Source organism: Perna viridis, chromosome 8 (assembly GCF_037379345.1).
Source record: "Perna viridis isolate PV_CMFRI_1.1 ecotype Kerala chromosome 8, ASM3737934v1, whole genome shotgun sequence".
NCBI lineage: Eukaryota > Metazoa > Mollusca > Bivalvia > Mytilida > Mytilidae > Perna > Perna viridis.
The window spans coordinates 17,279,092-17,301,327 of NC_142452.1; the positions used below are offsets into that span (position 1 = coordinate 17,279,092).

At 36.5% G+C, this 22,236-nt stretch overlaps 1 protein-coding gene across 1 annotated transcript; it reads left to right on the forward strand.

Moving 5' to 3' along the window:
* The first annotated feature begins 893 nt into the window (after positions 1-893).
* Positions 894-21,183, forward strand: LOC148609567 (uncharacterized). Its single transcript, XM_088596494.1, is given in 3 exon segments — positions 894-1,027; positions 9,595-9,669; positions 12,895-21,183. A coding segment is annotated over 1 exon segment (5,208 nt). The 5' UTR covers positions 894-1,027; positions 9,595-9,669; positions 12,895-12,928; the 3' UTR covers positions 18,137-21,183.
* The last annotated feature ends 1,053 nt before the right edge of the window (positions 21,184-22,236 follow it).

Sequence of the window (22,236 nt, forward strand, 5' to 3'; positions counted from 1 at the left end):
AAGAATCTCTTTTGAGATATTTTTTCACTGCTTATAAAGGGAAAGAGTGCGGGAAAATTTTCCCGCCATTTTTCCGTTATGCAAATTCATTCTTGATCTTTATATATATTGTGTAGTATTGAAAGGTAGGTTCGGTAAGGCCTTATTTTGGCCCCTGTATTCAACGTTTTGACAGATTTGTTTTCGTCTATACGAGTTTATTTGAAAGGATAATGGTTGTAGTAAATACATCTCAGTCGATTTTTGCGATACAATAGATATTTTTGACTTAATAGTGATCAAAATTAACACAATATATGCGGAAATATTGAGATTTTATTTTTCATCATTTAGGTAATTTTGTTCGTGTTTCAATAACAAGATGCTTTACTGTTTTGTCCTAAATCTTATCGAACTAGCTGGTGTAAACGCTTATTTGTACTAAAACGATAAAAATCTTTATTTGAACAATTTCAAATTTTGAGGCCATAATTGGCCATAACCGAACCTTCTCATTGTCTTAAAAAGGCAAACTTTAACAGACTTTCATGGTTATTTCTGATGGTTATCAGGCATTCTTGCCATATTCTTACATAAAGATTACTTTTTACCATGAAATGTTTTCATTTTTTACGATAACTAGCACATGTAGCAGCACCAGAGAGATATTTGTTCACATTAGACCCGCCTACATCCAGCCAAGTAAATGAAAGTACAAATTATATATGATTGTTTGATCAATAGATTGGTGAACTACCAAAACTTTTCTCCATGGACCCTCCCCTGTTTGCCTCTCAATATCACGTTTTGTCGTCACAAAGACCTTGCTGAAACAACAAGTTTTGAACGGGGTAGATGCATCGGCCCTCTAGCACTGAACTCGATTACATCATTCCGTTCCAGGTACCCTTCCCGCACTTTTATAGCACCACTGACGAATCATACGATTTCTATAAATAGATTGAAAATTTCCAGAAAACGAAAGTAGAAATTTCTTAAAATTGCACTTCGATGGATTATCATAGCTAGTTATCATCTTGATTTAACAGTAAGTACGATGTTAATATATTGACCACAGAACGTTAAATCTGGCTGTTGGCATATAAAGTAAATCAGGGTCAACCTTTATGTATAGTTTTTTTCCAATACACATTTTTTATCTCACACAGACGTGCGGCGATTTTCTAGATTTAGTCATTTACTGGGACCGGAGAGCAGTGAGCCACCGAGGATCGAACCCACCCAAGGGCGGATCCAGACACTTTGAAAACGAGGGATGCCAGGCGCGTAGCTGCCGTTAGGCAAAAAAGCTTTTGCCTGCACTTAATTTTACCATTTTTATTTGGAGATAAAATACATCCAGGAGAGGCATAAATGATGCTCTAAAACGCTATCTCTGCGGAGCATCGGGGGGGGGGGGGGGCTTAAGCGGCCCCAGACCCTCTGTCGTAATTTTGCCTACACTTCAATTTGGCCTCAGATACGCGCCTGGATGCCAGCCGAGGTTCATCAGAAAAAGGGGGAAGTGATAGGCCATTATTTATTATTTTTTTGTCAACTTTACACATGAAAAGGACACATTTTCAAATTAAAAGGGGCTGTCATCTCCTCGGTGACCGTCCTGGCCTATTACTACCCCTTCTTTATACTATGAACCACCCTAGATTCCGGGCCTAGACTCAAGCTCAGTAGAGCTATCTTAACCCCTCTTGGTTTTTGAGTTTGGTGCTAAATGTAACATGAGAGCATGACTAAGCCCAACGGACGAATTACAAGTCACACAACATGAACAATGATACTACAGTGTATCCACCAGCTGCATGGGCGTACTCTAGCTTCTAGATCGCCTAGAAACGGAGAGATCAACTCAGGGTCTCCGGTAGAATGAGGAGTTATTGTTGGTAATGGAAAATAAGAAAAAAATGATAATCGAAAAAATGTCAAAATTTGATTCATGATCAAAGCTTGTAAAATGAAAATGATTGTCATGGAAATGTATTTGAATAGAAGTACTTTTTCAGTTATGACACTTACATTGTATTATATCAATGGAGACTTAGTGATCATTCTCTAGGTATTGACAATAGGTACTAGATATAGAAAAAAATATTTTGAGAACATAGACTTTGTACCAGATGTAAAGTATTGGATGATGAAGCTCATTTCATTTTTGATTGCTCAATATTTTCCGAATTAAGAACATTTTGTCTTGACTCTATCAATTACTATTCTCCATCTTCGAAAAAAAAATGGACAAAATGGAACAATTAATGTTAATTCTTAGCGCTATCCCTGAACTTGTAAGTCATGTTACAATCATCTTTAAAAAGGCATTAGAGTTGAGGACAACGGACTCAAGTCGGACAAGTTCACAATAGATATCGATTTTTCAGTGTCTGTATTCTATGGAATTTTCGTTCATATACATTGTAGTTATACTGTCCATTCTGTATTGTATTGTATGTTGCTTGACCCTACGATAAAATTATTTAAAAAACATTTTCAAGCACATACTAGATATTGGTAAGATTTGATTGTTCATTTACTCTATTCAACCGTGCCATTTTTTTGTGCGCGTGTTCTGTCTCTACTCGTGGGTGAGATCAGATTTTCTTATCTCTTTAAATACTCTAGCAAGGCTTCTCCGGGTTTGAAAACAATCAGTGGTGGATCCAGGGGGTGCAGGGGGTTGACAGCCCACTTTTAATTGGAAAATTTATCATTCTCATGTGTAAAGTTGACCAAATAAGGCAAATAATGTCCTAGCACTCCTTTCCCTGAGGAACCCTAGCTGACACCCCTCCTTTTAAAAGTGTTTGGATCCGCCCCTGAGTTTTACCAGAGGTTGTATGGAATGTGATGTGTTCACCAACCCTGAATGTCCTCATGGTTTTACATTTCCGTGGGTGGTATAAGGAAATATCGCATTGCGGATTAAAACAAATCCATTTTTCACTAAAGAGATACAAAATTACTGTTTTTAGCTCTGCGAGATTTCCTTATCTCAGCCACGGGTTTAGACAGAACACGTGCGCATTCCGTTAAAAATTGGGCACAATCGAATAAACAAGTACTATCTTTAAAAAAAAAGATAGCCGACGCAGTAAAATTTTGTTCTTCTAAGTTTCTACATTCTTTCAAGAAAGTAACATATGGCACGCAATGTCAAATTTTCGATTGTTTTTTTTTTCGAACGCAATTTCAAATTTTTGATACAGTTTTTTCGAACGCCACTAAGTTAGCAGTATTTGGGGGAAACATAATTGCGATCAGGTGATTTGCGTTTCCATAGAAGAACGTCCTTAAGGTCAAAGGGTAAAAAGCGAAACTATACCTACTGCATCAGAAACATGAATGAACGATCATATTAATTATCTTACCAAATATCGAAAATATCTGGTGATTGTTTAGAATTGACTTAAATTTTTCAACTGGTCGTGACGTATCACTGACCCAGCTGTTAAATGCAGGTCATTTCAATACAAACATTTTATCGGAAAACTAACTTGGAGTGAGAAAAAGAAGCATACACCTGCTTTTCTCGTGCAAGATTAGGAAATTCATGCACTCTTGTGTAAGATGTAGTAATTCTCTAAATCGACAAAGCCTCGTTTGGAAACCATTAAATCTTACCCTCGGTGTCTAAGATTTCCTTACAGCTGTTAGATTCTTAATGTCTGAAAGTCTTTAAATATAAATATACCATTTAGGTACCGACCATTTTTATATTGAAGGGGCTGGGATATTTTTGAAAAAAAAAATATTAATTTCACTTTGAAGAAAAAAATTTTAAAAAAATTGTGTGGCTAGAAAAAAATTAAATTAAGTTCCACAATGTCAAAAAATAAACAATGTTGTATTCTGTTTTTCATAAAAAAAAAAGGTAGAAAAAAAAATTAAAAAAAGGAAGGAGAAATATCGTGTACAGTGAATGAATCATAAACTGCCATTCAACATGTTAAATTATGTATGATGAAGTACATGTATGTAACAAATGTCTTTAATACTAAAATTTTACAGTTTACAATTTCAAAATTCATTATGTTATAAAGGCTAAAAACCACTAATTCCACTTCCCATAGGCTTCTATGCTAATTTTACAATATTCAATGGCTTCTCTGGACTTTACCTTAACTTTAACCTGCAGAGGACTATATATCAGCATGATTCTACATATGTCAGCTCACAATCCTCAGAATGACATGTGGGGTTAGCAGACTTGCAGTGCAGTACTGGTCACCGGAAGTGAAGGGTCTATAAATAGCATGGGAAATCCCAGTGTTTTCACAAGATAGGGGTATATTTAAAAATCATTATGGAGATTAGGCTTCACATCACAAGAAGCAAAATGCACCTATAAAATGTACAGAAATGTTTTTCCTTTTAGAAACTTTAAATTTTTTAAATAAGATGAGAACTTTTTTCACAGCACTATGAAGAACAGGGGTAATTTCTGCGTAGGACTATTTTTGCGTACGTTCCAAATGCTCATTGGTTGAATTGGTGGTCTGTAACCTAAAGAGTCACTTTTTGTCTTAGAAAAAATAAATAACTATACAGGTATCTTCCTACACACATACTGAATGCATTTGCAAAGTTTCAGTGAAATGTGACAAGCACTTTTTTAAATATTTGATTTTTAAATATAGGGTAACCAAGTTGTGCGAGCAAAAAAGTGACAATATTCTACCATACTTAAATGCATTAAATATTTGCAAAGAACTTTTTCTGACTTTTCAAATAAAAAATATCAATCACAACTTGTTTTTTAACAATATTAATGAAGAAATAGTTTTAAAAGTAATCATTTTCTGAGAAATTGGTCTATTTTTAAAAAATTATTTCTGACATGCCTCCCCCTTTTTCTTGATCACATGTCAAAAATCCTAAATCTTTAAATTTTCACAAAAGGTGATATATTTGGCTTTAAATTTGTAAATACAGTGTTTTCACATTAAAACATGACCAGTAAAGGGCACCTAAAGCAAAAAAAGTGCTCAATAATGGATTTTCCATGTTGCCATAGGGGAATGCTTATATGGCCTTAACCGCAGTAATGAAAGTGAGTTTTTCCTCATTTCTAACCTAATTTTTGCTCAAATCTACACAAAACTTGATTTCAAGTGCTTATTACCACCATATTTAGGAAAATATAGCCCTCAAAGTTTAATATTTGATATTTTTACTAAATTTTCTACACTTTTTACAAGAGAGGACATAAAAATCAGCCAAAAAGACCAATTTTCCATAATTTGGACCTATAACTTAAAAAAATGCATATTTTGAAGGATTTTTGCAGTGTATTCCTCTCATGGCAAAGTTAACAAGATCTTCAAGTAGTTTAAAGCTATTTCAAGAAACTTTTCATTTTACCATGGCTTCAACTTAAGGCTAAAAACCACTAATTCCACTTCCCATAGGCTTCTATGCTAATTTCACAATATTCAATGGCTTAGCTGGACTTTACCTTAACTTTAACCTGCAGAGGACTATATATCAGCATGATTCTACATATGTCAGCTCACAATCCTCAGAACGACATGTGGGGTTAGCAGACTTGCAGTGCAGTACTGGTCACCGGAAGTGAAGGGTCTATAAATAGCATGGGAAATCCCAGTGTTTTCACAAGATAGGGGTATATTTAAAAATCATTATGGAGATTAGGCTTCACATCACAAGAAGCAAAATGCACCTATAAAATGTACAGAAATGTTTTTCCTTTTAGAAACTGTTTAAATTTTTTAAATAAGATGAGAACTTTTTTCACAGCACTATGAGGAACAGGGGTAATTTCTGCGTAGGACTATTTTTGCCTACGTTCCAAATGCTCTTTGGTTGAATTGGTGGTCTGTAACCTAAAGAGCAAATAAATGAATATCAATATCCAGAGACTTTTGTTTTATATTAATCCAGTGTTAGAAAAATGCACAAAAATACACGACTACCACTAAACATTTTAACAGAAAGAGATAAGAATACCAGATTGTCCGATTATAGAAGACTATGCTATACATTGGAGCAATAAGAACTTTTTCTAAAATTAGAAATAGTTCTTAATATGACATACAATGGGGCGCTACAACCTTGATATTTTGGGACGAAGTTAGATGGAAATCATCTGGAGCAGTCATGCATCTTCAGGGCAAACTCTACTGTACCCTGGACCACCAAAGAGGATGGTAACCATCAACATCATGGGCGGACCCATGATTTTAGATTAGGGGTGGTGCACAGTTAAAATTTGCCGAGCGGAGCGAGGCGAAATTTTTTAGGTTAATTTTTGTAAATATTCTTCTAGAATGGGTGCAATATAGATATCTATTGTGGTAAAATTAGCGAGAAATTACAGTGTCAACCTAAAAGCGCCTAAATCTACCCCTGACAATCCATGCTTTGCAAATTTTAGGGGGGGGGGGCGCACACCCGCCACGTCCCCGCCTGAATCTGCCATTGAACATGGAGTAGGATTCTTACTCAATAAAATGACCAAACCATCACTCTTGGAATGGAATCCTGTTAGTGAAAGAATCATCATGGCAAGATTTATTTCAAAGATACAAAAGGTAACAGTCATTCAATGCAACGCTCAACCAACGTAGCAGAGGAAGAAAACAAACAGGAGCTGTACAACCAGCCCCAAGCTACGCTAGATAAAAAAACACCACGTGACATCTTGATTCTGATGAGTGACATGAGTGCCAAAGTTTGAAAAGATAACGCAGGGAGAGAATTTATCACGGGAAAGGAAGGGATTTGTAACATCAACGGAGTTGGACAACTCTTTGCAGATCTTTGCTCCCACAACGATATGGTCATAGGAGGTACGACATTCCCATTCCCTGACAAGGATATACACAAAACAACTTGAGAATACCCAGAAAAGAAATCAAGAAACCTGATAGACCTTATTACCGGGAGATAAAGAGCATTAGAGCTTATGGAGGTGCTGATATAGCATCCAATCATCAACTTGTGGTGGCTAAATTTAAGAGCAAGATAGCCAGGGCAACTAGAGACGATCAGATTAGAAGCAGAAAGTATAACATAAGGAAGAGGGGCAGTAGATAAACATTGGGAGAAAGTAAAATCCACATATAACACCACATGCTTAGAAGACCTTGGATTCTCAAAGGAATACAGGCCATAGTTATCTGATGATACAATCAAGACAACTGAGAAGTGTAGGTCTGTTAAGATACACCTTGACCAGGTCCAGACAAGATTGCAGAAAGAATAGTTGACGCGGTATTACATAAGCATCAGGAAAGGAGTAAAGAGAAACATTAACGAGCTCACTTTAAAAGCAAATAATGCAATGGCCAGAAATGACACCAGACCTGCGTACATCACACGCCAACTGGCAAGTATAAAGACCAACACATCCAAACCAGGAAAAGACAAAGATGGTAATGTGATAACAAACCTTGATCGACCACTTTTAAATGGAGAAAATATACCAGACTTTCCTGAACTACCACCGCAGCAGACCTTGATGTGCATACTGGCCCAATCACAAAAACATGAAAGCCCTACGGAGAATCAAGACTGAAAAAGCCTCAGGACCGGACGAAATTCCACCCGAGGTCTTGAAGATCAACCCAGAAAACACCTAAATCATCTTGATTGATTGAATTAATTTTTTTGGTTTAACGCCCGAGCAGAAAAACTTCAGCTATATCCAGGCTACAAACATGTAAATGGATGATAAAATGAACATGAAATAATGATGAAATGGAAAATGGGATGGGACACAAGGATAATGGGGTTGACAAATTTTGATAACCACTGGAAATTGGGAGAGGTGGGTAGGAACGGGCAGTTTAGCATTCTTTGGCGGAGCACAATGGTTCTTACTCCGGTAGCATACCACAGAAGGGCAATTAATCGTGCAAGGAACGTGGCATCGTTCCTAACACGTTGCACCACTATGGTTTGTGGTAAGGTTTTTCGTATTATGGCCTGACAACCTTAACATGTGAAATGCTTGAGTTATCCCATTCCACCACCTAGGACACACAACCCAGTTGCTCTTTGGGCAGAGCGACATAGCCGCCCGCCAGGGTTCTGAGCACTATTTAGTCGCCTATTTGTGTATAGCATATAGAAATTTACAATATATAAAACTGATCATATTTATACTTTTGACACTTAGACCCGCACGGGGCCCTACAGCATCTTGCATAAGCTGTTTGAAAACATCTGGGAAACAGTGGAAATCCCTGATGAGTGGAGTTTAGGTTACATCATTGAGCATCCAAAGTAGGGCGACCTTAGAAACTGCCAAAACTGTTATAAGGAATTCAGCTACTCTTACTTCCAAGTAAAGTCCTAGCAAGAGTCATTCTGGAAAGAATCAAGACAGTAATATGTACAAACATCTGTGATGAGCAAGCAGGATTCCGATGCAGTCGATCATGTATTGACCAAAATGCCACGTAACGGTCAATGATATAATGGCAATCGACTCTCTACATCGACTTCGTGGACTTCAAGAAAGCCTTCGACATAGTTGACAGAAATACTCTTTGGAAGGTACTAAGACACTATAGAATCCCTGTAAAGATCATTCAAGGATTCTACAAAAACACCGAATGCCAAGTCATCTACAATTTAACACTCTCAACATCCTTCAGTGTACATACCGGACTACGCCAAGATTATCTTTTGTCACCCTTTATTGTCAATATAAGTGTGCAAGAATTTTAATCAGATATAATATACAACCATGAATTACATCATAGATTGCTCTTTGTCTGAATGATATATTTCGGGGTGCTATACAAGGTGATCACTATAGATTGGCCATGCATAATTGATTGTGACATGGACTGCTTCTCTGCACAAGTCCCAGACTTTCTCGTGCTATTGCAGAATTTGCAGGGAAGCTACCCGTCTGCATGAGTCCCAGACTTTCTTGTGCTGTTGCAGGGGAAGCTTCCCGGCCTGAACGAGTCCCATACTTTCTCATGCTCCGTTATTGTTTAGAAAGAAAAAAAAAAGCAGAACCTCATGCAATTCGTGGCTACAGACAAAGCCATGTCTTATTTAGGCCAAGTAAATATATCCAACCCTCACCAAAAATGCGGGATGGTTGGGAAGGAATTTTTTTTGTTTTTACTGCTGTTCTTATATTAGCTGGCCTAATTTTAGCTATTTGATGTATAGACATGTTCTTAATCCATAGCCACATCAGTTTCAGAGAGGAAACATTATTTTGGTCATCAAAAATGAAAGATTTGTATATTATGGTGCCTAAATACAAGAAACTGACTTAAAAAATCCTGATTTTGAAATTTCCGTCCCATTTTTTTAGGAGCCGGAGATGTAAAGAATAAAATATCTGATTGATCTTAATCTTTACTCCTTTGATATTTATATAATACAATGTATTTCCAATTTTTTTGTTTATCGTTAATTTGACTCGCAAAAAAAATCTGCCAAATTCTTGAAAAATTTTTTAATTCTTCTGCTATTGAAAAAAAAAATTAAATAATTTTAAGAAGAGCAGAAAAAACTTATTTAGCAACATTGAAAATCCCAGCCCCCCACTCAGTATAAAAATGGTCGGTACCTTATTGGTGTATTTTTGTAATTGATAAGTTGACATTTTTGCAGGATGATGATACGTCTAATGGTTTAATAGTACAAGTATAGATGACGAAAAGACTAAATGGTATTGATAGAGGCTTAGTAAGTTATATCGATATGTTTTTATTTACAGTAATAATGATAGATAAACTTTGTACAGTTGTTACAATTTATCTGTAGATTATGAAACACATAGCATAACTATTTTAACAATCGATAAATCTAAATATATTAACGCAATGTAGAGCTGCTGGGAAACTAGCGGTAGAGATTTAAAACGAAAAAAACACAATCAGACAACCAGAGTTAAATGTACTATTGAATATAATAAGCTGAAATTTAAGCATACCAAGGAACCTCTCAAAATCAACCTTGAGTTTTTGGTATTGAATCTTGTGGTACAGTATGATATCAAAGAGATCCATACGCTTTTTTCTCGTTCGTGTGGAAAACAGGAGAAATTTGTGTTAGTCTTTTTTTTTTACCCCTTTTCACAAACGGTTGAAGTCATAACCCCCAAAATCAATCACAGCCTGACTTTTAATTGTGGTATTGTGGTATTGAACCTTGTGGTACAATTTCATGGAGACCATACATTACTGTCCAGACATGAAATGTCTACAAACAACAAAGACGGCACCGCTACAAAATACAACTGAAATTAGTTTGCGGTCTTGTAAAGGAGATTGTCGTAATATTTGTTTTTTTAAATATATAAGTACAAAAGTCGATGCAGATGTGTCTCGTCAGCATTAAAACCAAATACATACGAAGACGAAGATTATAGTGTATACAACGTTGGAATAAGGGATAAGTTATAACTGTTTTCAATTTTGTTGTATATTCCATTTTCCACCCCTTGGCCCTTGGGTGATGTAGGAGTCTCGGGTTGATACCGCATGCGACACAGACTTTGTTATGTAGTATTCAGTACATATTTCATAGTAAATTCGAGCATAAATTGTACTTCAAATTCTTTATTTACTAAGACGAATATGTCCATCTGTATCTTTCGTCTTCAAACTATCAAACACAATCATTTTCAATATTTTACACAAAATTATTACATTGACTTTCCAGTAGTGTGTAGTAATATGCAATTTTTTCTCATGTATGTTTTAATAAATGTATCCCATTTTCATCAAAGTAGAAAATAAAAGCATGTAGATGCTAGTGGCCATCTTGGTATTGTAAGGGGGGTATGTGCAACTATCCACTGTTGAAAACCCTACGACAACAAAAAAGTGTTTGTCCCATACTCATTTCATCTGAAAAAAAAACACTTGTCCCGTAGTTTTCCATCAAGAAAACAATGTTGTCCTATGCCCATTTTACTTGTCCTGTATTGGTGATAAATATTGCTTGGTCCCTAAGAAGCCAAATCCAGCATCGGAAAGTTCTACATGCACATGAAAAAAAAAACAAGAAATGTAGCATCAGCGTTTTAAGGGCTTCGAATCAGACTGCGCATTTCGGTATTTGGGCTAATGAATACCCTCGGGTACTTCTGTCCACCAGCGGTGCCGTCGACTCAGTGGTTTCTAAATCGAATGTATACTGTTAATTTCAGTACATGCCTACTCACTACTGTACGTATTTCAACCATTTACATAGGAAGATCGAGATCAGAGATAAATTGTATAAATGAAGTACTCAATGACGATCGTTACGAATAAAATAATCAATGCTTAGGAACCAAATGGCTAATCCAGCTCCGAGAAGTCTTTCTCTTTACTAACACGATCTCTATGGAGTTAATGCATGAATAACGCAGCACATTAAAATTCGGTCATAGTTCTTTAATGCGTATATTCGTGGACAACTTGGATACATAACGAAACATATGACCATTTTTTATTCTGATCGGAACCCCATCGGCAAACCTTCCAATTTCATATAGAATCATTGATTTGTTTTCAATTGCGTTCTTCTCGGTATCCATCTTGAATTGTCCAATCCTGCACACGATGTTGATAGTGAATACAAACAACACTATGTATACTTGAAGAAAAAATATTGAATGCCATTCCATAGTTCTAAGAAGGACTGGAATTGAAATTTAGGGTTGTAACTTGAACGTTCTAGGAAAAAACATTTTTTTTTCTGTTTGGCGAAACTTGCATTATGATGTATGTTTTTATCTCAGTCTTTAGAATTGATCTACAAGGTGTCATATCTGAAAAAAAGAAGGTTTTATTGGATTTAAAAGTTCAAAGAATTAGGGATCAAAAAGGGCACAGAAATTAACATTTTCTCTACTCGGAATTTCAAATTTCGTTTGTGTTATTGTAAATTTAACGTTCTTTGACAACTTCATTCTGGTCAGAATGTTATACTGTGCCAAACATTTTACCACAATACAAATTAAAAACTGTAATAAGTTTGAATGTTTTGTCTGCACTTGTCCCCCAACTGTTCAATGTTGACCTCTGCTATCGTATCAAACTTCACACTAGGAAGGTTTTTTTTCCTAGTTTCCGGACAATATCTGAGTAAATGTGTACACATATTTCTATGAAATAGCACTACTAAAAATTTTGTTTATATTTAGGGGTAATGACCTTGATCGCGTCAGTTTGAGGAGTTGATAATAAAACTTTATTCGTAAGAGACCACATATGTACTCGGTCGTATTATATCACGGCCTAGAAAGTTTAACTATGTTAAACATGTAATCATAATCTAATATTGGTACTATATCAAGCTTGAATGCTATGTCTATAATTGACCAGACCGGTTCGACTTCCATGGTCATCTGGCGGTGCCCTGCGAATTATTTTATTTATTATTCTAAAGAAATGCTTTCATTATAGCAATCGTATGCGTATATCTTAGCTCGTAGCCCTGGAACATGGTGTAGCACAAAAGGAATGCTTTGGGTGCTATGAGTTCAGTTGTTAAATAAGTATTATCTTTAAAAAAAGATAGCCGACGCAGTAAAAATTGTTCTTTCATTTCATTCCATTCAGGAAAAATACATGGCACGCAATTTCTATGTTCGATATAGTTTTTTTTTGAACGCCACTAAATTAACAGTATTTAGCCAAACGTGAAACAGAATAGCGATCAGATGACTTGCGTTTCCATGGAAGAGCGTCTTTAAGGTCAAAGGGTTAAAAAGAAACTATACCGACTGTAGCCAAAAGGTCCATTTAGCCTCAGGTCAAATTCATATAAAGTGTCGAATCACCATCCAAAATTCATAGGTGTACCATGCTTAATGTTATGTCCATTCGAGCTCCAACTGTTCATTTGCATTTGTAAACAATAGATTATCTGCGTACGTTCTACAGGTGCATTAATTTTAAGCCTTGTTACTTTTTGCAGTCTCAACTGCTGACGATAAAGAGGTGTATCTGGTATGGCTGAAAAAGGTGACATACAAAATGTTTGGTGGAATAACGATGGGAACGAACCGACCAAGGACCATAGAAATCAACATAATGGAGCGAGGAGACGAACTTATCCAGCAAAACGACAGTCAGTACAGCCTGACCACACTGAGGCTAGGAAAGAGCCGATTGCACCTAAGAACAGAATAAACAACCAACCACAACAAAGTTCAATGAATTCTAGGAAAGCAGACAGGAAAAAAGTACAAGAACAGAAATTAGATAATAAACGAAAGGGACAGCGGATATATCTAAATGTTGAACATTTCGTAGGCACAGCAGATGATTTGAACTATCTCTTAAGACGTGTTTCAAAAGTAAGATTCCCAGTCGGAGATTTCCGACGAGAAGGTACCAATGTTTCATGCTATTGTGAGTTCGAAAGTTCACGACAATTTAGGGATGCACTAAGTGATTTCCACGCTTATAACAAAGCAGCACGTGGAAGAGAAGCCGTAAGGATACAAGTCAAACAACAGTTGAAGCCAAAAATATCTGATGAACAGTTGTTATCAGAATATCTTTACACGATCGCTGATGAAGCAAAAATTGCACTTGATAAACACCAGGAAAAAATTCGGGAAATGGAAGAAAGACTAGATGAGATCTCAGCTACTATAGGATCACAAAAGAAAGGCTTTATCAGTTTGGAGGATTTCTGTAAAAAGGAAGAGGAGACCAAAGCGATAAGATTTAAGTTGAAAGAAATGAATGGACAAAAAGAAGAATATAGGCACTTTCTTAAATGTACAGTTGAAGAATTGGAAAAAGCTAAAGTGTCTAAAAATGCTGAAACAATTCTGAAAGATATACACTCAGCTTTTAGAGTTGAGTGTCGCCGACTTAAATCTGCACTTCCAATGTATGCGAAAAGAACCGAAATTATCTCAACAGTGAATGAAAATCAAGTGACAGTCTTGATTGGAGAAACAGGATCTGGTAAAAGCACTCAAATATCACAGTATATGTATCAGGCTGGTTTAGCGAACAGAGGATTGATTGTTTGTACTCAACCAAGGAAAATAGCTGCAATCACGTTGGCTGCTCATGTCGCCAAAGAAATGGGCACGTCAGTTGGCCAACTCATAGGGTACAAGGTCGGAATGCAGGTGAAGCAATGCCGGAACACAAAAATTGTCTACATGACTGACCACATGTTACTTAATGAGTGTCTCAATGATAAGAATTTCTCTGCTTACTCTTGCATCATCGTTGATGAAGCTCACGAGAGGAGTATTTACACGGATTTACTTCTCGGGATGATAAAAAAATGCATTAATAACAGACCAGATCTTCGGATCGTGGTAACGTCTGCAACTATTGACCCAAAGGTATTCGTCGACTACTTCGGACAATGCCCTATTCTTGAAGTCTCAGGAAGGATGTTTCCTGTGGATATAGTTTTTTCAGAAGAGGATGCTACCAACGACACATACGAACAGGTGGCTCTCGATAAAGCCATAGAAATTCACAATGATGAAATGCCTGGGGATTTGTTAGTCTTCCTAACTTCTCCCATAGAAGTGGAGCGGTGTTGCACATCTTTCAAAGAAATCTTGAGCTCTGATCAGAAAATTTTGTGTTTGCCATTGCATGGACGTTTGCAACCAAACGAACAGCAGAAGGTGTTTGAGGAAACACCTCAAGGGAAGCGAAAAGTTGTATTTGCAACGAACAGCGCCGAAACATCTATTACAATACCGGGAATAAAATACGTTGTAGACACTGGGGTTGCGAAAGAAATGCGATTTGATCCTAAACGAAATATCAGCTCACTATGTGTTACAACCGTTACTAAGAGTTCAGCAGACCAGCGTAAAGGTCGAGCAGGGAGAACTGATACAGGAAAATGTTACCGACTGTACACATCTCAAACGTATGAGCAGATGGAGAAAAACTCTAAACCTGAAATATTAAGGGTACATCTTGGACATGCGTTATTGAAATTAATGGAGCTTGGCGTAATGCCATTGGAATTTGATTTCGTTCAATCGCCACCTCGCGCGCTAATGGATGCTGCTATGGAAACCCTAGAGTTTGTTGGTGCGGTTGCTAAACGCAAAATAACAGAAACAGGAAAATGGATTGCCAAACTCCCCATTGACCCGAAATTTGGAGCATTCATTTTTGACGGCATTGAACAAGGACTTGGTGTTGAAGCTATTATTCTGTCAGCATGCTGTGCAGCAAGTGGCACTCTGTTTTACCGGTTTGGGACTAATGAGGAGAGAAATAAAGCCGATAAACTGAAAGTAAGGTTTTGTCATGAAGGAGGAGATCTGATGACTATGTTGAATGTGTACAGGGGGTGGCATGCACAGCCAGAGAAAAAAAAAGGAGAATGGTGCGTAAACAACTCGATTAATGGAAAATCTATCCGTGGCGTTCGAGACACTGTGAACGAAGTGTTGTCAGTTCTTCGTAAAGATCTAGGAAGAAAACCAAAATTTGAACTGAAAGCCCCTTCGGATGTAGACAAAAAGCTTCAAAAACTGCTTTTCCGCACATTCAGACGTAACATTTGTCATTTTCTTGGAAACGAAAAGGCAGGTTATATGGTTATAAACAAATCAAACCACGTACAGATATTCCCAGCTTCATCATTGAAATCATTAGGACTCTGTCCAGATTGGCTAGTAATGGAACAAGTTCTGAACACATCTCGGGACTACGCTATCAACGTAACCCCTGTACCAACAGAATGGGTTCACCAAGCTATAAAAGAGGGATTACTGATTATTGATCTTGACAAAATATTAAGTCAAAGAGTTGAACAGGTGGCATTGCTTGAGATCGGTGATCAAGTTTTTAAAGATTTTGTTGGAAACCGTTACACTCAACTACGACAGCTGGAAGAGTCAATGCAGAGCTCCGATGATGATATTGTCTCAATTGAAGCATCGAAGCAGTTTGGTGAAATAGCTATTTACGCTCGACGCAACACAAATTCAAAAATACCTACAATCGTAACCAACAGAATTGAGGCTCTTCGGCACAAAATGCGCCTTGACAAACGTGAAGAATTCCTGTCTTCAACTAATTCTGGCGTACGTGTGGAAGTAGGAGCAGGTCTTAGAATTGTAGATGTTCTAATGACGGATGAATATAGAACTATTTTCGTTACAGGAATTCCGAAGTTTATAGAAGATAAAACGGAGGCTGAGATGAAAGACCGATTTTGTCCTTTTGGAACGATAGTAAAAGTTGAGAAGTTTGTAAAAAGCAAGAATAAAAATAATTGGGGGAGAATAACATTTGAAAGAAAGGAAGACGCAGAGAAAGCTGTTAATAAAGTTAAAGATGATCTAGATGTCAGCGCTCGTCCAAGTATAGGCTTTAAATCGGCTGATGTCCATATATTCAGGACGAAGCTCGAATGGTGTAGAAGACCTTCCAGGGGTTTTGGCTTTGTTGCCTTTTCAGATCCAGTGAACGCGATGAGGGCCTAGATTACTCAAATCACTGTTGCTGGATCTATTGTAAGAATAAAACCTAGCAGAACTGGAAACAATGAGGTCCATGTGGCTAACCTTAACAAATTTGTTAACGAAAATGTCTTGCGACAAGGTGTTTCCGATGCTTTAGGTCTTGAACCGGCTGATTTTATCAAGGTTACTGTTATAAGACAAAAAGTAATCACATCGTCTGATATGTTAGATACCTTTAGACAGCGAATTCGCAGAAAAATTGAAGAGTTTGTTAAAGAGGGTTCATTTCAACTTGATCTTCGGCGACCTAATGATGCTGATTTCACATTCCTTGCTTTTGTGGCGTTTTCAAAACCGGAAGAGGGTATTACTGCTTGTTCTGAAATAGATCACGACTTTGTTTTGAACAATGAAACAGTCTCCATGAAACCAGATTTGAAAACATCCATTATGATTCAAAAATCTACTTACGTGAGGTATTCTGATACCATAGAAACTTTAGTTGAAATATTAAATAACAGTGAGCCTGTTACCATCCAACAAAGAGAGCTTCGTAACGGAAATGTTGTCTTCAACTTACACTCTGATAATATCGAGACAATAATCAAGGTGAAAAAGGATATCTTGTCCGCCACAAGAGGACGAGTAATCAATATGGAAACGAACGAAGATGTCAACAAACTTTTTACTTGGGATGGAAGAAGATTCGTTAACACTGTCAAAGACGAAACAGAAACAATCATTGTTATGGATGAACGCATTTTATCTGTATCTGTGCACGGGGTTGATGAAAAAGTAGAGCAAGCAGTGGATTTAATTGAAAAATACTTGACAGACCTGAAAGATGGAAAATCAAAGATCATTGCATTGAAAGGCGATGAAAAACCTCCCGGTATAATGAAGGAACTAATGATGAGATACGATTTCGATCTTAGTAAGATGAAAAATGGAATAGATTTAAAAACAATAGACTTGAACCATCGATTGCACTCGGTTAGGCTAATAGGTGATGATAGATCAATCGAAAAAGTAGTGGCTATCATTGAAAGCGTCATTGAAACCGTATCCAAAAACAGAACGCTAGTCAGGCCGCTAACGGAAAAATCGAGGGATTGTTCTGTTTGTCTCTGTCCAGTTGGAGAAGGCGAACTCTACAGAATGGAAATATGTGGGCATGCATACTGCAAGGACTGTGTCGAACTCCAGTTCAAATCTGATGTAAGAAGCAATAAGTTTCCCCTGACATGTAGTATGGACGGATGTGATGAACATTGGTCTATGAAGGATATCACTGGTCTCTCAAAAAAGACTGGTGTGCCGTTCAATGTGCTCATCAGGAAAGCAACAAGCTCGTTCGTAGGGCAAAACAAGACGAGATACCGCTACTGTCCTACGGCTGATTGCCCTCTCATATACAGAATAACCAAAAAAGAACGAATGTTTTATTGCCCTGAATGTGAGGTTCGTATCTGCACATCGTGTCATAACCAATACCATGATGGCCTTACTTGCAAAATGGTGGAAAGCATGCAGAAAGATGATGGTGGACTAAAGCTTTGGATGCATCAGAATGCAAGCAGGGCTAAGTTCTGTCCTAAGTGTGCTACACCTATTGAGAAAGTTGATGGATGCAACCACATGACTTGTCTAGGTTGTAAAATGCACATATGTTGGGTGTGTTTACAGTATTTTAGGTCGTCTGGAGACTGTTATGGACACATGGAGAGGGCACATGGTAGCTTAGTATAGGTATAGTGACAATGTGTTTTTGTATTGACGTTCGTATACGATTTATCAGCTGAGTTGACATAAATGGTACATGTATATGTTTTAATTTGCAATACAAATTGGCAGAGTAAAAATTGCATGAACGAATTTTCATAAAATAGACTTATGTATGCAACCACTATTCTTTCTCTTTAAATGAAATTATTAAGGACTTAGGGACGTTTGCTCTTATTGATAAGATGTTTGTTTTTTTTAATAAGTGGACACAAGTTAGTAAATGCTTAACAACCTTGATATGTTCTGTGAAAAGATCACTTGAATACTCGAATGTTCATAGATATATAACCACCGCAAACATTATTATTATTATTATTTTTGGTTTCCATGGGATAGCACGATAATGTTAGTAGGTTGATCTTTATAAAATTTTACAAGGTTTCAAACTACAAAAGGAAGTTAGTATTGATTTAGGGGTTATTGCCCCAACCGTTTGGGAATTAGCGACCAAAAACAAGCATTTCGTAGAATTTAACAGTATAACTCCAGTCAAGGCATACGGATGTACATGGTATTGTTCAACAATATTCTGTACTACATAGGTCAGGCTGTGATTGATTTTGGGAGTAGACTTTTACCGTTTAGGAATAGGTTGCGTAAAAGGGACCAGCAACAAGCATTTTCCTGATGTCCTGACAATAACTTGACTATCAGTAATTTGATATCTTGAGTAAAAGTGAATGGATCTATTTTCAGTTGTACTACAAGCTGCCATACTTCGAAAGTAGACTGATTTCTTTTTTGGTTATGATTTCAGCCAGTTAAGGGTCCAGGAAGAACTAGAAACAAAATAATTTTTTTTTTTTTAATTTCTGAATGATAACTTAGTAAAAGAAGATAGGTGTCTTTGAAATTCGACCACAAATTACCATTCCCCAAAGGAAGATTGGAATGGATTTGTGATCGGAACCGCTTAGGAATGAAACCTAAAAGGGCCAAATTTTATTCTTTGTCAAATTTTATTCATAATAAAAAATCAAAGTTAGAATGTCGTCTCCATACTTGTTCCAACTGTTTAGATTTCAGCCTTCTAGGTCGTACCAGGCTCTTCCCGCAAAGTATTTTATTTGTGTATTTTTTTTGTATTTACGAACGTCTTCCCAAGATTCATGTAAACATAGAAAACATTATAGAACAACTAATATAACCGTACTGTAAATATATAGTAAATGAACCAACAGGGTTTGGATACAAGCAAAGTGTACCAAAACAAAAATAAATGTGCTTTAATGTTAAAATGTTTTAAAATATACAGCGCAAACGTCCTTAATTCAACAGTATGACAGTATTGAATTTCAAAACAAACAAAAATAGGCAATATCAACATTCAAATTTCTTCTTTTTTCGTTGGTTTAATTATTTTTTTTTTAAATATTTGCTACTTTAATTACTACTATGTTTTTTCAATCCGCTGAACTGTGAATCAATGATTTGAATCTTGTGATAGTAGCTATTTTTATGACCTGGACCGAACAGGGATTTAAAAGGCTAAAAAAGGATAAAACAAGTGCTTTCCTTCTTTTCTAATAATGACATGCCGGGTCGAGTTGAAAAGAATATCTGTAATGTTGCACTTTAAAATTCCACACCCCAAAGAGGGTTTTGATTGATTGTATTGCTTATGACTCTTTTGTTTAAGAATAAGGAGAAAGGGGCCAGAAAGAAGCAAACCTTTTATAAAACATTATGCATGTTTATAACTAAATTTTTTGTTATGGGTCTCTTTGAATTGTATCAGACTTAAATGATTTTAGGGGTTATTTTTCATGTCCATAAAGGAATCTGTAGCAAACACACATTTTCTGGTTCGTTTCGAGAGAGCAACTTGAGTAAAAGTTCATCGATTTGTATAAACTTGTATTACTAGGTTCCATACCACAAAAGGAACGTATTGTTATGTTTGTTGTTGTTAAATAAAAAGGGTTATGGCCCATACCTTTTAAGAATAAAGGGCAAAAAGGTTTTCTTCGACTACCAATTTCTAATTTCTTATGTCTTACTATAATTCTGAATGTCTATGGCCACTGGCCATAAACTTGTCAAAAATTGAACTACCATCCAAATTAAAAGACGTAACAAGTCCAATTGTTGTCACTTGTGTACATACTAATTCAGGGTTTTATCTGCATCCCATGAAACATTTTATTTGTGTGTTGTGTTGTTTTCTTATCTTTTAACTTTTATACACAATTGTATTTTATTTTGTCGCAGACATTTGTATGTGGATCGTATCTGTTTCCTGTTTCAATGTTTAAAACATGTCTTTGAAATTCTAATGTCTGTGAATCGTACTGTTTCGATATTTTTTTTTTATTTTTTGCGATATTATAAGTTGTAAGCTCACAGGTGACCGTCTAGGATTATTTAGACAGTCAGTTGATTTTGTTGGAGGGTGTGGCGTTAGACGAATCCCTCCAACAGATCTACTGACTGTCTAAATATTCATAGACGGTTTCGGGAGCTTATAACATTTTTGTACGATTTTGCTGATCTATATAATGGGGGAAGTAAATTAATCTTTGTGTCGAACTATAATGTTTCTGCAAAGGCTTTTTGGAAATCATTCAGTGGTTGCTAGGTGAAATCTATTTCTGTCTTGGCGTCCAGATCAAATGTACACACTGGCCGATGGCGTGATTGAAATGTATTGTTTAAAAGTGCACACTTAGCATGTGTCATTTCATTGATAGAGCTATATTAGTCTCAACGTCATTTTTGCAACTACTATTATGATCCGTTGATGGATTTCCTTTTATGGTCATCTGCGTATTTTTCATATATTTTTATCAATGGCGGATGAATTTTTTTTTCATTTACACATTGCTGCTTCGTTTATTTGGACGAATGCTTTTATCCAATTACGAGTGGCCAACACAACGAAAAATCGTACAGATTTATGTGTCTTGCTTATGAAGTGTATTGTAGGTATACGGATGTTATCTACTGCGGCGTGATTTATTACATGTATTAAATGTTCCAAATAAAGCTTTTTGCTTCATTAACTTGAATAATTTAGTCTACTATTTTCTTGCTAATCAAAGAGGGTGCAGGCAGTACTCTAGGTGTGTCAGTGTCTCCTGTAGAATATTATTTAAATAATACTATAACTTTCCGTATATCCGTTACATCCTTCATTTCGTGCATTATAAAGCTAGAACATCGTTGCTTCAAAGAGATAATTCGACTGTCTTTGTGGATATAAACCACTAAAACGTCTTTCGTAAAACAGTGTCAGCCAATCATTCAATATTGATTGACGCTGACAATTAGCTGACTGTTCCTATACTTGGTTTAATTTTCGGGTAATACCAGTCTGCGTCCACATTTGTTCAATAGGAAAATAAAGCAAAACTATGATGAAAAGCCATGAGATAATACCAACAACCTCGTTAATTTATCAAAAGATGCCATATAAGTGCTACGAAGTTTTTTTAATTAAAGAGGCTGTATCGGCTCATGGAAAGAAATCAGTGGAGTATATACATGTATACTTAAAGGCTTTAGATTTAATCTTGGTATAACTTGTTTGTTTGCAGACCGACTTAATCATCAGAATCTCATGTTTAATCACAAACAGTATCTCAATGTACATTATGAAATTCCCGGCAAGTAAACGTTGGTAAAGAGTAATCAAGGGAACCAAGGTTATAGCGGTAATCAAAATGAATCCAGGGACAAAGACCAGACATGGAAAACAGACATACACAACAAAGAACATAAAGTAGCTAACATCATACATACAAAGTAACAAAAGCAAATGAGCAACCCGGACTCCACTAAAAAATGGGAGCATGGACCAGGTACACCGGTAGGGTAAGCGTCCTCTGCTTTTCTAGAAACACCCGCCGAGTTGCTCATAAAAAGTAAAGTCCGGGGTAGACTAACGAGGAAAGGAAAACTATGACCCGTTGAAAAAATCAGTTTTCATACTGCAGATGGATACACCATGACGATCCACGGGTTAATGATGACGACCATAAAACTTCTGCAGTGATGACTTCAATCTTGTAGCAACATAGCCCTGTTCCAGAAGCCTATTTGTTAGAGGTCTAGCGCGATACAAA